This window comes from Mustelus asterias, unplaced genomic scaffold (assembly GCF_964213995.1).
Source record: "Mustelus asterias unplaced genomic scaffold, sMusAst1.hap1.1 HAP1_SCAFFOLD_3927, whole genome shotgun sequence".
In the NCBI taxonomy this organism is placed as follows: domain Eukaryota; kingdom Metazoa; phylum Chordata; class Chondrichthyes; order Carcharhiniformes; family Triakidae; genus Mustelus; species Mustelus asterias.
The window spans coordinates 1-20,000 of NW_027593872.1; the positions used below are offsets into that span (position 1 = coordinate 1).

General features: G+C 54.6%; 1 protein-coding gene across 1 annotated transcript in view; it reads left to right on the forward strand.

Annotated features, from left to right (window-relative positions):
- Positions 1-1,678: 1,678 nt before the first annotated feature.
- Positions 1,679-20,000, forward strand: part of vsig10l (V-set and immunoglobulin domain containing 10 like) — a gene marked incomplete at both ends in the record, with an annotated part of 21,430 nt that continues 3,108 nt past the window's right edge. The window contains 7 exons of the mRNA XM_078208551.1: positions 1,679-1,999; positions 3,348-3,620; positions 7,476-7,742; positions 8,439-8,711; positions 12,205-12,492; positions 13,584-13,829; positions 17,891-18,163. Coding sequence (XP_078064677.1) covers positions 1,679-1,999; positions 3,348-3,620; positions 7,476-7,742; positions 8,439-8,711; positions 12,205-12,492; positions 13,584-13,829; positions 17,891-18,163 — 1,941 coding nt within the window. The remainder of the gene's footprint in view (positions 2,000-3,347; positions 3,621-7,475; positions 7,743-8,438; positions 8,712-12,204; positions 12,493-13,583; positions 13,830-17,890; positions 18,164-20,000) is intronic.

A 20,000-nucleotide genomic window follows, 5' to 3' on the forward strand; every position in this document is an offset into this window, starting at 1 on the left:
CCCACACTCACACACAGATCATGAATGTACACCACACACTACAAGGACCCCAGCGGAACAGAAACAACCTTCTACCATCACCCAGTGCTGCCCGGGGGAAGAGAGAGGGAGACAGAGAGAGAGAGAAGGAGAGAGAGAGAGGCATGGGAGGTGAGACAGAGTCAGAGAGAGAGCAAGGGGAAAGAGACAGAGAGATATAGACAGAGAGAGAGAGAGAGGGAGAGACAGAAAGAGAGAGAGGAAGAGTGTGTGTGAGAGAGAGAATCAGAAAGAGACACAGAGGAAGAGAGAGAGAGAGAGAGAGACAACGAGAGAGAGACCAGAACAGAGAGAGAGACAGAGTGACAGAGAGAGATTGAGACAGAACAAGAGAGAGAGAGTCAGGGAGAGAGGCTTAGAGAGAGAGGGGAATGTTTGTGTGTGTGAGTCAGGAAGAGAGACGGAGAGAGAATGACAGACAGAGACAGGGAGAGACAGACAGACAGACAGAAAGAAAGAGACAGAATGAGAGAGAGAGAGAGGGGGACAGAGAGAGAGAGAGAGAGACAGAGAGACAGTCAGAAAGAGACAGAGAGGGAGAGAGAGAGAGAGGGACAGAGAGAGAGAGAGAGACAGACAGACAGAGAGAGGGACAGAGAGAGAGAGACAGACAGACAGAGAGAGGGACAGAGAGGGAGAGAGAGAGAGACGAGAGAAAGACCAGAACAGAGAAAGAGAGTGACAGAGAGAGTGACAGAGAGAGTGACAGAGAGAGATTGAGACAGAACAAGAGAGGGAGAGTCAGGGAGAGAGGCTTAGAGAGAGAGGGGAATGTTTGTGTCTGTGAGAGTCAGGAAGAGAGACGGAGAGAGAATGACAGACAGAGACAGGGAGAGACAGACAGACAGACAGAAAGAAAGAGACAGAAAGAGAGAGAGAGAGAGGGGGACAGAGAGAGAGAGAGAGACAGAGAGAGGGAGAGAGAGAGAGAGGGACAGAGAGACAGAGAGAGGGAGAGAGAGAGAGAGAAAGGGACAGAGAGACAGAGAGAGGGAGAGAGAGAGAGAGAGAGGGACAGAGAGACAGAGAGACAGAGAGAGGGAGAGAGAGAGAGATCCAATAATGTTGACAAATGTTGCCTGAGGGTCTGGAATGAGAGGGGAATCTGGGAATTCTACTGTGTGATGCCCCCTGCAGTCAATCTGCCTTGGACAACCCCACTCAAGCCCCGTTGGCTGAACGATGTGTTCTGGGGGGAGGTCAGGGTGGGGGGGGGGGAGGGGAGGGGAGGGGTGGGGAAGATCAGGGTGAGGGTGGGGGTGGGGGAGGGGAGGGGTGAGATCAGGGTGGGGGAGGGGAGGGGGAAGGTCAGGGTGGGGGAGGGGAGGGGAGGAGGGAGGGGAAAGGTCAGGGTGGGGGAGGAGAGGGGAGGGGAGGGGTTGGGGGAATATCAGGGTGGGGGAGGGGGAAGGTCAGGGTGGGGGAGGGGAGGGGAGGAGGGAGGGGAAAGGTCAGGGTGGGGGAGGAGAGGGGTTGGGGGAATATCAGGGTGGGGGAGGGGAGGGGAGGGGGAAGGTCAGGGTGGGGGAGGGGAGGGGAGGAGGGAGGGGAAAGGTCAGGGTGGGGGAGGAGAGGGGGGAGGGGAGGGGAAGGTGGCGGCAGCCGAGGTGGACATTGACCTTTGACCCCTGCCCCACAGGCCGTGCGCAGGGCGTCACCGTGGAGGCTGTGGCAGGGACGGTGAGCGTGAGGGTCGGGGACAGCGCCACGCTGGCAGTGACGCACTCGGGCAGCGCGGCGCCCTACATCTCCTGGGAACACGGCGTGGTGTTGGTGACCTGGAGTCCCAGCGGAGACCTCCGCATCCTCCCAGAGTACGAGGGCCGCCTCATCTTCTCCAACCTATCCGGAACCATCCGCATCCACAACGTGACGCTGGAGGACTCCGGCCGCTACACCGTCAAGATGGAGGCTCTGGGAGGGCCCGCCAGCGAGGCTGAGGTCACACTGAAGGTGTACGGTGAGTGGGGCGGGGAGTCCGAGGACAGGAACAAAGATGTCTGACTGTCCCGGGCCTTGGTCAGGCTTCTCCTGGAGTATTGTGCACTGGTTTGGTCTCCTTATCGAAGAAAGGATATACTTATCACAGAGGGAGCGCCATAGCCCTGTGGACAATTCTAGACCTTGTCAGGTACAGTGAGATGTGATGAATTAATTGTGAAGGCAGCTCTAGGTGTTAGTGATCAGAACATGATTGCATTTTGTAATCGGTTGGAGGGAGAGATGAGTGGATCTGGAATCATAGAATCCCTACAGTGCAAAACGAGGCCATTTGGCCCATCGAGTCTACACTGACTCTCCAACCGAGCAACTTACCCATTCGCACCTCCCCACCCTATCCCCGTAACCCTGTGTATTTACCCCACTGATCCACCTAACCTGCACATCTTTGGACACTAAGGGGCAATTTACCATGGCCAATCTGCCTAACCTGCACATCTTTGGACACTAAGGGGCAATTTAGCATGGCCAATCCACCTAACCTACACATCTTTGGACTCTAAGGGACAATTTAGCATGGCCAATCCACCCTAACCTACACATCTTTGGACACTAAGGGACAATTTAGCATGGCCAATCCACCCTAACCTACACATCTTTGGACACTAAGGGGCAATTTAGCACGACCAATCCACCTAACCTACACATCTTTGGACACTAAGGGACAATTTAGCATGGCGAATCCACCTAACCTGCACATCTTTGGACACGAAGGGACAATTTACCATGACCAAACTAACCCATAATTTTGTAGACCTCTATCTGGTTTCCCCTCAGCCTCCGTCTTTCCAGTGAGAACAATCCTAGTTTATTTAACCTCTCCTCATAGCCAACCCCTCGAGACCAGGCAACATCCTGGTGAACCTTCTTTGCACTCTCTCCAAAGCTTCCATGTCCTTCTAATAGTGTGGTGACCAGAACTGCACGCGATACTCCAAATGCGGCCTAACAAAGGTTTGATATAGCGATAGTTCTCCCTTCCCAAAGAGAAAGGTCCTTCCAGGGAGAGTTTTCCTTGCTTCTCCCTGTGTGAAGTCTGCGTTCCGACTTGCAGGAATGGAATCCTATACCACTGGAATTGGCCTCCTATTGGCCCTCTGAATTTGGGGATTCTTTTCTCCATGGAAACACAGGGACATTTCTCAGAACCATACTGCAAGCCAGCAAGTCCAATTCCACCCTTTTCAGAACAGAACCCAGTCTCAATTTGGCCATAAAGGGGAGAGGGCACTGAACAAACACACCGGCCTGCACTAAGGCACAAGGGTCCTGAGGTCAACTCTGATTCCTCTGCTTTATCACCACAGTGCCAATTCAGAAGGTGGCAGTACGGGCATCAACAGAGACGGTGATAGAAGGACAGGATGGTCTGACACTGACCTGCGAGGTCGCCGTGGGAACAAGGAACTTGGTGGAATGGCAGAAGGATGGAGGGAAGGTGGGAAATGGAACGCGACACGTCACACTAGGTGACAGCCTCAGGATCCAGCCAATCAGCCGCAACGATACTGGCATGTACACCTGCCTGGCCAGCAATCCAATCAGCGATGGGATGGACAGTTACAACCTCACCGTCAGCTGTAAGTACTGAGGGAGTGCCGCACTGTCAGAGGGTCAGTGCTGAGGGAGTGCCGCACTGTCAGAGGGTCAGTGCTGAGGGAGTGCCGCACTGTCAGAGGGTCAGTGCTGAGGGAGTGCTGCACTGTCAGAGGGTCAGTACTGAGGGAGTGCTGCACTGTCAGAGGGTCAGTGCTGAGGGAGTGCCACACTGTCAGAGGGTCACTGCTGAGGGAGTGCCGCACTGTCAGAGGGTCAGTACTGAGGGAGTGCCGCACTGTCAGAGGGTCAGTACTGAGGGAGTGCCGCACTGTCAGAGGGTCAGTACTGAGGGAGTGCTGCACTGTCAGAGGGTCAGTACTGAGGGAGTGCCGCACTGTCAGAGGGTCAGTACTGAGGGAGTGCCGCACTGTCAGAGAGTCAGTACTGAGGGAGTGCCGCACTGTCAGAGGGTCAGTACTGAGGGAGTGCCGCACTGTCAGAGGGTCAGTGCTGAGGGAGTGCCGCACTGTCAGAGGGTCAGTACTGAGGGAGTGCCGCACTGCCAGAGGGTCAGTGCTGAGGGAGTGCCGTGCTGTCAGAGGGTCAGTGCTGAGGGAGTGCCGCACTGTCAGAGGGTCAGTACTGAGGGAGTGCCGCACTGTCAGAGGGTCAGTACTGAGGGAGTGCCGCACTGTCAGAGGGTCAGTACTGAGGGAGTGCCGCACTGTCAGAGGGTCAGTACTGAGGGAGTGCCGCACTGTCAGAGGGTCAGTACTGAGGGAGTGCCGCACTGTCAGAGGGTCAGTACTGAGGGAGTGCCGCACTGTCAGAGGGTCAGTACTGAGGGAGTACCGCATTGTCAGAGGGTCAGTACTGAGGGAGTACCGCATTGTCAGAGGGTCAGTACTGAGGGAGTACCGCATTGTCAGAGGGTCAGTGCTGAGGGAGTGCCGCACTGTCAGAGGGTCAGTACTGAGGGAGTGCCGCACTGTCAGAGGGTCAGTACTGAGGGAGTACCGCATTGTCAGAGGGTCAGTGCTGAGGGAGTGCCGCACTGTCAGAGGGTCAGTACTGAGGGAGTGCCGCACTGTCAGAGGGTCAGTACTGAGGGAGTACCGCATTGTCAGAGGGTCAGTGCTGAGGGAGTGCTGCACTGTCAGAGGGTCAGTGCTGAGGGAATGCCGCACTGTCAGAGGGTCAGTGCTGAGGGAGTGCTGCACTGTCAGAGGGTCAGTGCTGAGGGAGTGCCGCACTGTCAGAGGGTCAGTACTGAGGGAATGCCGCACTGTCAGAGGGTCTGTACTGAGGAAGTGCCGCACTGTCAGAGAGTCAGTGCTGAGGGAGTGCCGCACTGTCAGAGAGTCAGTACTGAGGGAGTGCCGCACTGTCAGAGAGTCAGTGCTAAGGGAGTGCCGCACTGTCAGAGGGTCAGTACTGAGGGAGTACCGCATTGTCAGAGGGTCAGTGCTGAGGGAGTGCTGCACTGTCAGAGGGTCAGTACTGAGGGAGTGCCGCACTGTCAGAGGGTCAGTGCTGAGGGAGTGCCGCACTGTCAGAGGGTCAGTACTGAGGGAGTGCCGCACTGTCAGAGGGTCAGTACTGAGGGAGTGCCGCACTGTCAGAGGGTCAGTACTGAGGGAGTGCCGCACTGTCAGAGGGTCAGTCCTGAGGGAGTGCCGCACTGTCAGAGGGTCAGTACTGAGGGAGTGCCGCACTGTCAGAGGGTCAGTCCTGAGGGAGTGCCGCACTGTCAGAGGGTCAGTACTGAGGGAGTGCCGCACTGTCAGAGGGTCAGTCCTGAGGGAGTGCCGCACTGTCAGAGGGTCAGTACTGAGGGAGTGCCGCACTGTCAGAGGGTCAGTACTGAGGGAGTGCTGCACTGTCAGAGGGTCAGTACTGAGGGAGTGCCGCACTGTCAGAGGGTCAGTACTGAGGGAGTGCCGCACTGTCAGAGGGTCAGTACTGAGGGAGTGCCGCACTGCCAGAGGGTCAGTACTGAGGGAGTGCCGCACTGTCAGAGGGTCAGTACTGAGGGAGTGCCGCACTGTCAGAGGGTCAGTACTGAGGGAGTGCCGCACTGTCAGAGGGTCAGTACTGAGGGAGTGCCGCACTGTCAGAGGGTCAGTACTGAGGGAGTGCCGCACTGTCAGAGGGTCAGTACTGAGGGAGTGCCGCACTGTCAGAGGGTCAGTACTGAGGGAGTGCCGCACTGTCAGAGGGTCAGTACTGAGGGAGTGCCGCACTGTCAGAGGGTCAGTACTGAGGGAGTGCCGCACTGTCAGAGGGTCAGTACTGAGGGAGTGCCGCACTGTCAGAGGGTCAGTACTGAGGGAGTGCCGCACTGTCAGAGGGTCAGTACTGAGGGAGTGCCGCACTGTCAGAGGGTCAGTACTGAGGGAGTACCGCATTGTCAGAGGGTCAGTACTGAGGGAGTACCGCATTGTCAGAGGGTCAGTACTGAGGGAGTACCGCATTGTCAGAGGGTCAGTGCTGAGGGAGTGCCGCACTGTCAGAGGGTCAGTACTGAGGGAGTGCCGCACTGTCAGAGGGTCAGTACTGAGGGAGTACCGCATTGTCAGAGGGTCAGTGCTGAGGGAGTGCCGCACTGTCAGAGGGTCAGTACTGAGGGAGTGCCGCACTGTCAGAGGGTCAGTACTGAGGGAGTACCGCATTGTCAGAGGGTCAGTGCTGAGGGAGTGCTGCACTGTCAGAGGGTCAGTGCTGAGGGAATGCCGCACTGTCAGAGGGTCAGTGCTGAGGGAGTGCTGCACTGTCAGAGGGTCAGTGCTGAGGGAGTGCCGCACTGTCAGAGGGTCAGTACTGAGGGAATGCCGCACTGTCAGAGGGTCTGTACTGAGGAAGTGCCGCACTGTCAGAGAGTCAGTGCTGAGGGAGTGCCGCACTGTCAGAGAGTCAGTACTGAGGGAGTGCCGCACTGTCAGAGAGTCAGTGCTGAGGGAGTGCCGCACTGTCAGAGGGTCAGTACTGAGGGAGTACCGCATTGTCAGAGGGTCAGTGCTGAGGGAGTGCTGCACTGTCAGAGGGTCAGTACTGAGGGAGTGCCGCACTGTCAGAGGGTCAGTGCTGAGGGAGTGCCGCACTGTCAGAGGGTCAGTACTGAGGGAGTGCCGCACTGTCAGAGGGTCAGTACTGAGGGAGTGCCGCACTGTCAGAGGGTCAGTACTGAGGGAGTGCCGCACTGTCAGAGGGTCAGTCCTGAGGGAGTGCCGCACTGTCAGAGGGTCAGTACTGAGGGAGTGCCGCACTGTCAGAGGGTCAGTCCTGAGGGAGTGCCGCACTGTCAGAGGGTCAGTACTGAGGGAGTGCCGCACTGTCAGAGGGTCAGTCCTGAGGGAGTGCCGCACTGTCAGAGGGTCAGTACTGAGGGAGTGCCGCACTGTCAGAGGGTCAGTACTGAGGGAGTGCTGCACTGTCAGAGGGTCAGTACTGAGGGAGTGCCGCACTGTCAGAGGGTCAGTACTGAGGGAGTGCCGCACTGTCAGAGGGTCAGTACTGAGGGAGTGCCGCACTGCCAGAGGGTCAGTACTGAGGGAGTGCCGCACTGTCAGAGGGTCAGTACTGAGGGAGTGCCGCACTGTCAGAGGGTCAGTACTGAGGGAGTGCCGCACTGTCAGAGGGTCAGTACTGAGGGAGTGCCGCACTGTCAGAGGGTCAGTACTGAGGGAGTGCCGCACTGTCAGAGGGTCAGTACTGAGGGAGTGCCGCACTGTCAGAGGGTCAGTACTGAGGGAGTGCCGCACTGTCAGAGGGTCAGTACTGAGGGAGTGCCGCACTGTCAGAGGGTCAGTACTGAGGGAGTGCCGCACTGTCAGAGGGTCAGTACTGAGGGAGTGCTGTGTTGTTGAAGGTTTCTTGCCTCTTCCTTCTCCCTACAGATGGGCCGAGTGATCAGGAGGTGAGGGTGAATGGGATGGAGGTATCTGTGCCTCAGGTAGTGAGGGGGAGCAGCAGGGTGAGGCTGGAGTGCCGAGCTCTATCTGCCCCTGTCACCTACATCTGGACGTGCGGCGAGAAGTTCTGGAATGAGCAGAATGTGGAGCTCAGTAACGTAACGGAGGGGCAGGCTGGGAGTTACAAATGCAGCGTCTACAACGAGAAAACTGGACGCACCATCAGCCAGGAGATCACCATCCACGTGTACAGTAAGGAGAGCGGAGAGGGAGCTTTACTCTGTATCTAACCCCATGCTGTACCTGTCCTGGGAGTGTTTGATGGGGGACAGTGTAGAGGGAGCTTTACTCTGTATCTAACCCCGTGCTGTCCCTGTCCTGGGAGTGTTTGATGGGGGACAGTGTAGAGGGAGCTTTACTCTGTATCTAACCCCGTGCTGTACCTGTCCTGGGAGTGTTTGATGGGGACAGTGTAGAGGGAGCTTTACTCTGTATCTAACCCCGTGCTGTACCTGTCCTGGGAGTGTTTGATGGGGACAGTGTAGAGGGAGCTTTACTCTGTATCTAACCCCGCGCTGTACCTGTCCTGGGAGTGTTTGATCGGGGACAGTGTAGAGGGAGCTTTACTCTGTATCTAACCCCATGCTGTACCTGTCCTGGGAGTGTTTGATGGGGACAGTGTAGAGGGAGCTTTACTCTGTATCTAACCCCGCGCTGTACCTGTCCTGGGAGTGTTTGATGGGGGACTGTGTAGAGGGAGCTTTACTCTGTATCTAACCCCGTGCAGTACCTGTCCTGGGAGTGTTTGATGGGGGACTGTGTAGAGGGAGCTTTACTCTGTATCTCACCCCGTGCCGTACCTGTCCTGGGTGTGTTTGATGGGGGGCGGTGTCGGAGGAGTGTATATATTGGACTCTGATTCTCTCGTACCTGTTGATGTTTGCACAGACTCGATCGAGGAAGTCCGCCTTTCCTCCTCCCCGGAGGGTGTGACGGAGGGAGACCTGTTGGCCTTGTTGACCTGCGAGATTTTGAGGGGCAGCTGGGTGAGCGTGGACTGGGCGAAGGACGGGCACAACCTGACGGGCAGCGACCGTCACAACGCCACCCTCAACACCCTGGAGATCGCCATGGTGACCAGGAACGACTCTGGCCTCTACACCTGTACTGCCCACAACCCGCTGGGGTCCGGCAATGGCAGCTTCGCACTGACCGTGTTCTGTGAGTTCAAATCCCCCCCTTCCCCTTGTGGGTGCTCTACTCCCAACTCAGCCGGGGTCCACTCAACATTGCTAAAGCCCTGGTTACTCCCCAGCTAGAGTACTGTATCCTGTCCTCGTCGCCAGTTTTTGGGAAGGATGTTTTTGATTTGATTTATTATTGTCACATGTATTAACATACAGTGAAAAGTATTGTATGCTCTCCAGACAAAACATACCATTCATAGAGATGGAAAGGAGAGAGTGCAGAATGTAGTGTTACAGCCATAGCTCGGGTGTAGAGAAAGATCTACTTAATGCGAGGGGGGTCCATTCAAAAGTCTGACAGCAGCAGGGAAGAAGCTGTTCTTGAGTCGGTTGGTACGTGACCTCAGACTTTTGTATCTTTTCCCCGATGGAAGACGGTGGAAGAGAGAATGTCCGGGGTGTGTGGGGTCCTTAATTATGCTGGCTGCTTTTCCCGAGGCAGCGGGAAGTGTAGACAGAGTCAATAGATGGGAGGCTGGTTTGCGTGATGGATTGGGCTACATTTTGTCGTTCCTTGCGGTCTTGGGCAGAGCAGGAGCCATACCAAGCTGTGATACAACCAGAAAGAATGCTTTCTATGGTGCATTTGTAAAGGTTGGTGAGAGTTGTAAGAACATAAGAAATAGGAGCAGGAGTAGGCCATCTAGCCCCTCGAGCCTGCCCCGCCATTCAATAAGATCATGGCTGATCTGAAGTGGATCAGTTCCACTTACCCGCCTGATCCCTATAACCCCTAATTCCCTTACCGATCAGGAATCCATCTCTCCGTGACTTAAACATGTTCAACAAGGTAGCCTCCACCACTTCAGTGGGCAGAGAATTCCAGAGATTCACCACCCTCTGAGAGAAGAAGTTCCTCCTCAACTCTGTCCTAAACTGACCCCCCTTTATTTTGAGGCTGTGCCCTCTAGTTCTAGCTTCCTTTCTGAGTGGAAAGAATCTCTCCACCTCTACCCTATCCAGCCCCTTCATTATCTTATAGGTCTCTATAAGATCCCCCCTCAGCCTTCTAAATTCCAACGAGTACAAACCCAATCTGCTCAGTCTCTCCTCATAATCAACACCCCTCATCTCCGGTATCAACCTGGTGAACCTTCTCTGCACTCCCTCCAAGGCCAATATATCCTTCCGCAAATAAGGGGACCAATACTGCACACAGTATTCCAGCTGCGGCCTCACCAATGCCCTGTACAGATGCAGCAAGACATCTCTGCTTTTATATTCTATCCCCCTTGCGATATAGGCCAACATCCCATTTGCCTTCTTGATCACCTGTTGCACCTGCAGACTGGGTTTTTGCGTCTCATGCACAAGGACCCCCAGGTCCCTTTGCACAGCAGCATGTTGTAATTTTTTTCCATTTAGATAATAATCCAATTTGCTATTATTTCCTCCAAAGTGAATAACCTCGCATTTGTCCACTGTTATTTGTCATTCATATTAATGATTTGGATGAGAATATAGGGGCATGGTTAGTAATTTTGCAGATGACACCAAGATTGGTGGCATAGTGGACAGTGAAGAAAGTTATCTTGGATTGCAACGGGATCTTGATCAATTGGGCCAGTGGGCTGACGAATGGCAGATGGAGTTTAATTTAGATAAATGCGAGGTGATGCATTTTGGTTGATTGAACCAGGGCAGGACTTACTCAGTTAATGGTAGGGCGTTGGGGAGAGTTACAGAACAAAGAGATCTAGGGGTACAGGTTCATAGCTCCTTGAAAGTGGAGTCACAGGTGGACAGAGTGGTGAATAAGGCATTCGGCATGCTTGGTTTCATCGGTCAGAACATTGAATACAGGAGTTGGGACGTCTTGTTGAAGTTGTACAAGACATTGGTAAGGCCACACTTGGAATACTGTGTACAGTTCTGGTCACCCTATTATAGAAAGGATATTATTAAACTAGAAAGAGTGCAGAAAAGATTTACCAGGATGCTACCGGGACTTGATGGTTTGAGTTATAAGGAGAGGCTGGATAGACTGGGACTATGTTCACGAGGGGTCATAGCATTCACGAGGGGTCATAGGTTCAAGGTGAGGGGGGGGGAGGTTTAACACGGATATCAGAAGGACATATTTTACACAGAGGGTGGTGGGGGCCTGGAATGTGCTGCCGGGCAAGGTGGTGGAGGCGGACACACTGGGAACGTTTAAGACTTATCTAGATAGCCATATGAACATAAGAACATAAGAAATAGGAGCAGGAGTAGGCCATCTGGCCCTTCGAGCCTGCCCCGCCATTCAACAAGATCATGGCTGATCTGAAGCGAATCAGTTCCACTTACCCGCCTGCTCCCCATATCCCCTAATTCCCTTATCGATCAGAAAACTATCTACCCGTGATTTAAACATATTCAACGAGGAAGCCTCCACCACTTCAATGGGCAGAGAATTCCAGAGATAATGAACGGAGTGGGATTGGAGGGATTCAAAAGAATGGTCTAGTTTGGACCAGGGAGCGGCACGGGCTTGGAGGGCCGAAGGGCCTGTTCCTGTGCTGTATTGTTCTTTGTTCTTTGACTTTTTTCTCTGGAGCGTAGGAGGCTGAGGGGTGATCTTATAGAGATCCATAAAATAATGAGGGGCACAGATCAGCTAGATAGTCAATATCGTTTCCCAAAGGTACGGGAGTCTAAAAATAGAGGGCCTCGGTTTAAGGTGAGAGGGGAGAGATACAAAAGTGTCCAGAGGGGCAATTTTTTCACACAGAGGGTGGTGAGTGTCTGGAACAAGCTGCCAGAGGTAGTAGTAGAGGCGGGTACAAAAAGTGTTTCGACAGTTACATGGGTAAGATGGGTATAGAGGGATATGGGCCAAACACGGGCAATTGGGACTAGCTTAGGGGTTCAAAAAAAAAGGGCGGCATGGACAAGTTGGGCCGAAGGGCCTGTTTCCATGCTGTAAACCTCAGTGACTCTATGACTATTGGGCCTGAGTTATAGGGAGAAGTTGGCCAGCCTTGGAACGTAGGAGAATGAGAGGTGACCTTACTGAGGTGTATAAAATCATGAGGGACACAGATAGAATGAACACCTTTAGTCTTTTCCCCAGGGAAGGAGAATTGAAAACTAGAGGGCATAGGTTGAAGGTGAGAGGGGAAAGATTTAAAAGGGACCTGAGGGGCACCTTCCTCACGCAGAGGGTGGTGTGGATATGGAATGTTCTGCCAGAGGAAGTGGTTGAGGCAGCTTCAATAGTGACATTTAGAAAACATTTGGAGAAGTACATGGCTGGGAAAGGATTGGAGGACATGAGCCAAACATGGGCAATTGGGACGAGCTGGGAGGGCACCATGGTGGGCATGGAATGGTTGGGCCGAAGGGCCTGTTTCTGTGCTGTCTTGGTCGATGACTCCATTACGGCAGCGACCGCCCACTTCACAGCCTTTCATTGGCTGGGAGATGCTTTGAGAGGTGGTGACAGGCGCTAGGTAAATTCACTCCTCTTTCCTGCTCCTCCCCAGATGGCCCAGAGAATGCTGGGATTCGGATGCACGCGGACAGTGGCCATCGCACCGATTACCTGGTGGTGAACAGCAGTGTGGATCTGGCCTGCTCTGCTAACTCAGTGCCCCCCGCCCTTTACCACTGGGCACGACAGCAGGACGGGGCGCGGGAGCGTCCGATCGGGAACGGATCGAGCTTACGACTCTCGGCGATCCAGGTGGAACACAGCGACCGTTACACTTGTACCAGCTGCAATGCCAAGACGGGAAAATGTCTCAATGTCAGCATTCCTGTCACTGTGTACGGTGAGTGAGGTCTCGGGGAGGGGTGGCACCCCTACCCTGCCATGGCAACAACAGAGAGGGCAGGAGTCACGTGGATGAAATCCCTTCACATTCACTCCCACTCTACACAATCCCAATCCCAAACCCCTTCCCGTTCACTCCCACTCTACATAATCCCAATCCCAAACCCCTTCCCATTCATTCCCACTCTACACAATCCCAATCCCAATCTCCTTCCCGTTCATTCCCACTCTACACAATCCCAATCCCCTTCTCGTTCACTCCCACTTTACACAATCCCAAAGCCCTTCCCATTCATTCCCACTTTACACAATCCCAATCCCAAACCCCTTCCCGTTCACTCCCACTCTACACAATCCCAATCCCCTTCCCGTTCATCCCACTTTACACAATCCCAATCCCAAATGCCTTCCTGTTCACTCCCACTCTACAGAATCCCAATCCCCTTCCCGTTCATCGCACTCTACACAATCCCAATCCCCTTCCCGTTCATTCCCACTTTACACAATCCCAATCCCAAACCCTTTCCTGTTTACTCCCACTCTACACAATCCCAATCCCAAACCCCTTCCCATTCACTCCCACTCTACACAATCCCAATCCCAATCTCCTTCCCATTCACTCCCACTCTACACAATCCCAATCCCCTTCCCGTTCATTCCCACTTTACACAATCCCAATCCCAAACCGCTTCGCGTTCACTCTCACTCTACACAATCCCAATCCCAACCCCCTTCCCGTTCATTCTCACTTTACACAATCCCAATCCCAATCCCCTTCCCATTCACTCCCACTCTACACAATCCCAATCCCCTTCCCGTTCATTCCCACTTTATACAATCCCAATCCCAAACCCCTTCCCGTTCATTCCCACCGTACACATTCCCAATCCCAAACCCCTTCCCGTTCACTCCCACTCTATACAATGGCTGTGGGTTTAATTTCTGTCCGATCAGATGCTGTTTGAGAGCAGAGCCAGTTCTTGCCGGTGCCGATATCCTTATGGACAGATCAATATCCTCGATGTATTACCCTCAGCGAGTGATCCAGTGATCCGCAGCCCTGCTCACACCCTGCTCCTGTCTCCACAGAGGTACCTAAGGGAAGACCGGAATGTTCCGTGCTTGCGATGGCCAATGACAGTGGACTGCAGTTCAGCTGCTCGTGGCTGGGTGGATTTCCCAAGGCGGTAATCCACTGGATTGGTCTGTCACGGATTGTGAACACCAGCTCGCAGCTTGCTCAGAACGAGAGCTCACCAACACAGCTGAACGGGAGGACCCTAACCTGTATCGCCATGCACCCCCTGGGCACTACCAGCTGTCATACCACACCCCGTACGTCTCAGAGAACACAGAGAGGACACAGGGCACAATATCCCAAATAATTACCACAGGAATTGAGGCTTGAATGAGAGCAGGGGGTCTGGAAGTAGAACAAAATATTTATAACACAGTTCCAGTAGCCTCGGTTAGACCCACACTGGGAGCACTGTGCACAGTTCCGATCTCCATATCCCTCGGTTAGACCCACACTGGGAGCACTGTGCACAGTTCCGATCTCCATATCCCTCGGTTAGACCCACACTGGGAGCACTGTGCACAGTTCCAGTCTCCATATCCCTCGGTTAGACCCACACTCGGAGCACTGTGCACAGTTCCGATCTCCATATCCCTCGGTTAGACCCACACTGGGAGCACTGTGCACAGTTCCGGTCTCCATATCCCTCGGTTAGACCCACACTGGGAGCACTGTGCACAGTTCCAGTCTCCATATCCCTCGGTTAGACCCACACTCGGAGCACTGTGCACAGTTCCGATCTCCATATCCCTCGGTTAGACCCACACTGGGAGCACTGTGCACAGTTCCGGTCTCCATATCCCTCGGTTAGACCCACACTGGGAGCACTGTGCACAGTTCCAGTCTCCAAATCCCTCGGTTAGACCACACTGGGAGTACTGTGCACAGTTCCGGTCTCCGTATCCCTCGGTTAGACCACACTGGGAGCACTGTGCACAGTTCCAGTCTCCATATCCCTCGGTTAGACCCACACTCGGAGCACTGTGCACAGTTCCAGTCTCCATATCCCTCGGTTAGACCCACACTGGGAGCACTGTGCACAGTTCCGGTCTCCATATCCCTCGGTTAGACCCACACTGGGAGCACTGTGCACAGTTCCGGTCTCCGTATCCCTCGGTTAGACCACACTGGGAGCACTGTGCACAGTTCCAGTCTCCATATCCCTCGGTTAGACCCACACTGGGAGGACTGTGCACAGTTCCGGTCTCCGTATCCCTCGGTTAGACCACACTGGGAGCACTGTGCACAGTTCCAGTCTCCATCAAGGGGTGATTGGGGCAGTGGGATTAGTTTGGGGATTGATACAGGGCTATGGGGAGAGAGCGGGGCAGTGGGATTAGTTTGGGGATTGATACAGGGCTATGGAGAGACAGCGGGGCAGTGGGATTAGTTTGAACATAGAACATAGAACATAGAACATTACAGCGCAGAACAGGCCCTTCGGCCCACGATGTTGCACCGACCAGTTAAAAAAAAAAAACTGTGACCCTCCAACCTAAACCAATTTCTTTTCGTCCATGAACCTATCTACGGATCTCTTAAACGCCCCCAAACTAGGCGCATTTACTACTGATGCTGGCAGGGCATTCCAATCCCTCACCACCCTCTGGGTAAAGAACCTACCCCTGACATCGGTTCTATAACTACCCCCCCTCAATTTAAAGCCATGCCCCCTCGTGCTGGATTTCTCCATCAGAGGAAAAAGGCTATCACTATCCACCCTATCTAAACCTCTAATCATCTTATATGTTTCAATAAGATCCCCTCTTAGCCGCCGCCTTTCCAGCGAAAACAATCCCAAATCCCTCAGCCTCTCCTCATAGGATCTCCCCTCCATACCAGGCAACATCCTGGTAAACCTCCTCTGCACCCTCTCCAAAGCCTCCACATCCTTCCTGTAATGTGGGGACCAGAACTGCACACAGTACTCCAAGTGCGGCCGCACCAGAGTTGTGTACAGTTGCAACATAACGCTACGACTCCTAAATTCAATCCCCCTACCAATAAACGCCAAGACACCATATGCCTTCTTAACAACCTTATCTACTTGATTCCCAACTTTCAGGGATCTATGCACACATACACCTAGATCCCTCTGCTCCTCCACACTATTCAAAGTCCTCCCGTTAGCCCTATACTCAACACATCTGTTATTCCTACCAAAGTGAATTACCTCACTGGGGATTGATACAGGGCTATGGGGAGAGATTGGGACAGTGGGATTAGTTTGGAGATTGATACAGGGCTATGGGGAGAGAGTGGGGCAGTGGGATTAGTTTGGGGATTGATACAGGGCTATGGAGAGACAGCGGGGCAGTGGGATTAGTTTGGGGATTGATACAGGGCTATGGGGAGAGATTGGGACAGTGGGATTAGTTTGGAGATTGATACAGGGCTATGGGGAGAGAGTGGGGCAGTGGGATTAGTTTGGGGATTGATACAGGGCTATGGGGGGAGAGTGGGGCAGTGGGATTAGTTTGGGGATTGATACAGAGCTATGGGGAGAGACTGGGGCAGTGGGATTAGTTTGGGATTGATACAGGGCTATGGGGAGAGAGCGGGGCAGTGGGATTAGTTTGGGGATTGATACAGGGCTATGGGGAGAGAGCGGGGCAGTGGGATTAGTTTGGGGATTGATACAGGGCTATGGGGAGAGAGCGGGGCAGTGAGATTAGTTTTGGATTGATACAGGGCTATGGGGAGAGAGTGGGGCAGTGGGATTAGTTTGGGGATTGATACAGGGCTATGGGGAGAGAGTGGGGCAGTGGGATTAGTTTGGGGATTGATACAGGGCTATGGGGAGAGAGCGGGGCAGTGGGATTAGTTTGGGGATTGATACAGGGCTATGGGGGGAGAGTGGGGCAGTGGGATTAGTTTGGGGATTGATACAGGGCTATGGGGAGAGGGTGGGGCAGTGGGATTAGTTTGGGATTGATACAGGGCTCTGGGGAGAGAGTGGGGGCAGTGGGATTAGTTTGGGATTGATCCAGGGCTATGAGGAGAGAGTGGGGCAGTGGGATTAGTTTGGGGATTGATACAGGGCTATAGGGGGAGAGTGGGGCAGTGGGATTAGTTTGGGGATTGATACAGGGCTATGGGGAGAGAGCGGGGCAGTGGGATTAGTTTGGGATTGATACAGGGCTATGGGGAGAGACTGGGGCAGTGGGATTAGTTTGGGGATTGATGCAGGGCTATGGGGGGAGAGTGGGGCAGTGGGATTAGTTTTGGGATTGATACAGGGCTATGGGGGGAGAGTGGGGCAGTGGGATTAGTTTGGGGATTGATACAGGGCTATGGGGAGAGAGCGGGGCAGTGGGATTAGTTTGGGGATTGATACAGGGCTATGGGGGGAGAGTGGGGCAGTGGGATTAGTTTGGGGATTGATACAGGGCTATGGGGAGAGGGTGGGGCAGTGGGATTAGTTTGGGATTGATACAGGGCTCTGGGGAGAGAGTGGGGGCAGTGGGATTAGTTTGGGATTGATCCAGGGCTATGAGGAGAGAGTGGGGCAGTGGGATTAGTTTGGGGATTGATACAGGGCTATAGGGGGAGAGTGGGGCAGTGGGATTAGTTTGGGGATTGATACAGGGCTATGGGGAGAGAGCGGGGCAGTGGGATTAGTTTGGGATTGATACAGGGCTATGGGGAGAGACTGGGGCAGTGGGATTAGTTTGGGGATTGATGCAGGGCTATGGGGGGAGAGTGGGGCAGTGGGATTAGTTTTGGGATTGATACAGGGCTATGGGGGGAGAGTGGGGCAGTGGGATTAGTTTGGGGATTGATGCAGGGCTATGGGGGGAGAGTGGGGCAGTGGGATTAGTTTGGGGATTGATACAGGGCTATAGGGGGAGAGTGGGGCAGTGGGATTAGTTTGGGGATTGATGCAGGGCTATGGGGAGAGAGCGGGGCAGTGGGATTAGTTTGGGGATTGATACAGGGCTATGGGGGGAGAGTGGGGCAGTGGGATTAGTTTGGGGATTGATACAGGGCTATGGGGGGAGAGTGGGGCAGTGGGATTAGTTTGGGATTGATACAGGGCTATGGGGAGAGAGTGGGGCAGTGGGATTAGTTTGGGGATTGATGCAGGGCTATGGGGGGAGAGTGGGGCAGTGGGATTAGTTTGGGGATTGATACAGGGCTATGGGGAGAGAGTGGGGCTGTGGGATTAGTTTGGGGATTGATGCAGGGCTATGGGGAGAGAGCGGGGCAGTGGGATTAGTTTGGGGATTGATACAGGGCTATGGGGAGAGAGTGGGGCAGTGGGATGAATGTTAACAGAGTGTTGCTCGAACCAATGGCTATTCTCTTTATTCCGCAGTGGCGCCATCAGTCACCCCTTCGCGACGCGTTGCCAGGGAGACGCAGGGCGATGCCACGGTGACCCTGAGGTGTGAGGTCAGGTCAAACCCGCCCTCCGCGATCCACTGGTTCAAAGGTCAGAGAGAGTTAAAGAGCGGTGGAAAAATCAGCGTCTCCCGGAACAGCTCCGAGATTCTCATCCGAGATTTCTCCGCACTGAATGACACCGGGAATTACAGCTGTTCCTGCCGGAACCCTCTGGGAGAGGAGCGACCGTTCATCGTCCTCACAGGTTAGAACACACACTCGGAGAGACTCCATAGCACAATGCAGCACTCCCTCAGTACTGACCCTCTGACAGTGCAGCACTCCCTCAGTACTGACCCTCTGACAGTGCGGCACTCCCTCAGTACTGACCCTCTGACAGTGCGGCACTACCTCAGTACTGACCCTCTGACAGTGCGGCACTCCCTCAGTACTGACCCTCTGACAGTGCGGCACTCCCTCAGTACTGACCCTCTGACAGTGCGGCACTCCCCCAGTACTGACCCTCTGACAGTGCGGCACTCCCTCAGTACTGACCCTCTGACAGTGCGGCGCTCCCTCAGTACTGACCCTCTGACAGTGCGGCACTCCCTCAGTACTGACCCTCTGACAGTGCGGCACTCCCTCAGTACTGACCCTCTGACAGTGCGGCACTCCCTCAGCACTGATCCTCTGACAGTGCGGCACTCCCTCAGCACTGACCCTCTGACAGTGCGACACTCCCTCAGCACTGACCCTCTGACAGTGTGACACTCCCTCAGTACTGACCCTCTGACAGTGTGACACTCCCTCAGTACTGACCCTCTGACAGTGCGGCACTCCCTCAGCACTGACCCTCTGACAGTGCGGCACTCCCTCAGTACTGACCCTCTGACAGTGCGGCACTCCCTCAGTACTGACCCTCTGACAGTGCGGCACTCCCTCAGTACTGACCCTCTGACAGTGCGGCACTCCCTCAGTACTGACCCTCTGACAGTGCGGCACTCCCTCAGCACTGACCCTCTGACAGTGCGGCATTCCCTCAGCACTGACCATCTGACAGTGCAGCACTCCCTCAGCACTGACCCTCTGACAGTGCGGCCCTCCCTCAGTACTGACCCTCTGACAGTGCGGCACTCCCTCAGCACTGACCCTCTGACAGTGCGGCACTCCCTCAGTACTGACCCTCTGACAGTGCGGCACTCCCTCAGCACTGACCCTCTAACAGTGCGGCACTCCCTCAGTACTGACCCTCAGTGCGGCACTCCCTCAGCACTGACCCTCTGACAGTGCAGCACTCCCTCAGTACTGACCCTCTGACAGTGCGGCACTCCCTCAGTACTGACCCTCTGACAGTGCGGCACTCCCTCAGTACTGACCCTCTGACAGTGCGGCACTCCCACAGTACTGACCCTCTGACAGTGCGGCACTCCCTCAGTACTGACCCTCTGACAGAGCGGCACTCCCTCAGTACTGACCCTCTGACAGTGCGGCACTCCCTCAGTACTGACCCTCTGACAGTGCGGCACTCCCTCAGTACTGACCCTCTGACAGTGCGGCACTCCCTCAGTACTGTCCCTCTGACAGTGCGGCACTCCCTCAGCACTGACCTCTGACAGTGCGGCACTCCCTCAGCACTGACCCTCTGACAGTGCAGCACTCCCTCAGTACTGACCCTCTGACAGTGCGGCACTCCCTCAGCACTGACCCTCTGACAGTGCGGCACTCCCTCAGTACTGACCCTCTGACAGTGCGGCACTCCCTCAGTACTGACCCTCTGACAGTGCGGCACTCCCTCAGTACCGACCCTCTGACAGTGCGGCACTCCCTCAGTACTGACCCTCTGACAGTGCGGCACTCCCTCAGTACTGACCCTCTGACAGTGCGGCACTCCCTCAGTACTGACCCTCTGACAGTGCGGCACTCCCTCAGCACTGACCCTCTGACAGTGCGGCACTCCCTCAGTACTGACCCTCTGACAGTGCGGCACTCCCTCAGTACTGACCCTCTGACAGTGCGGCACTCCCTCAGCACCTACCCTCTGACAGTGCGGCACTCCCTCAGCACTGACCCTCTGACAGTGCGGCACTCCCTCAGCACTGACC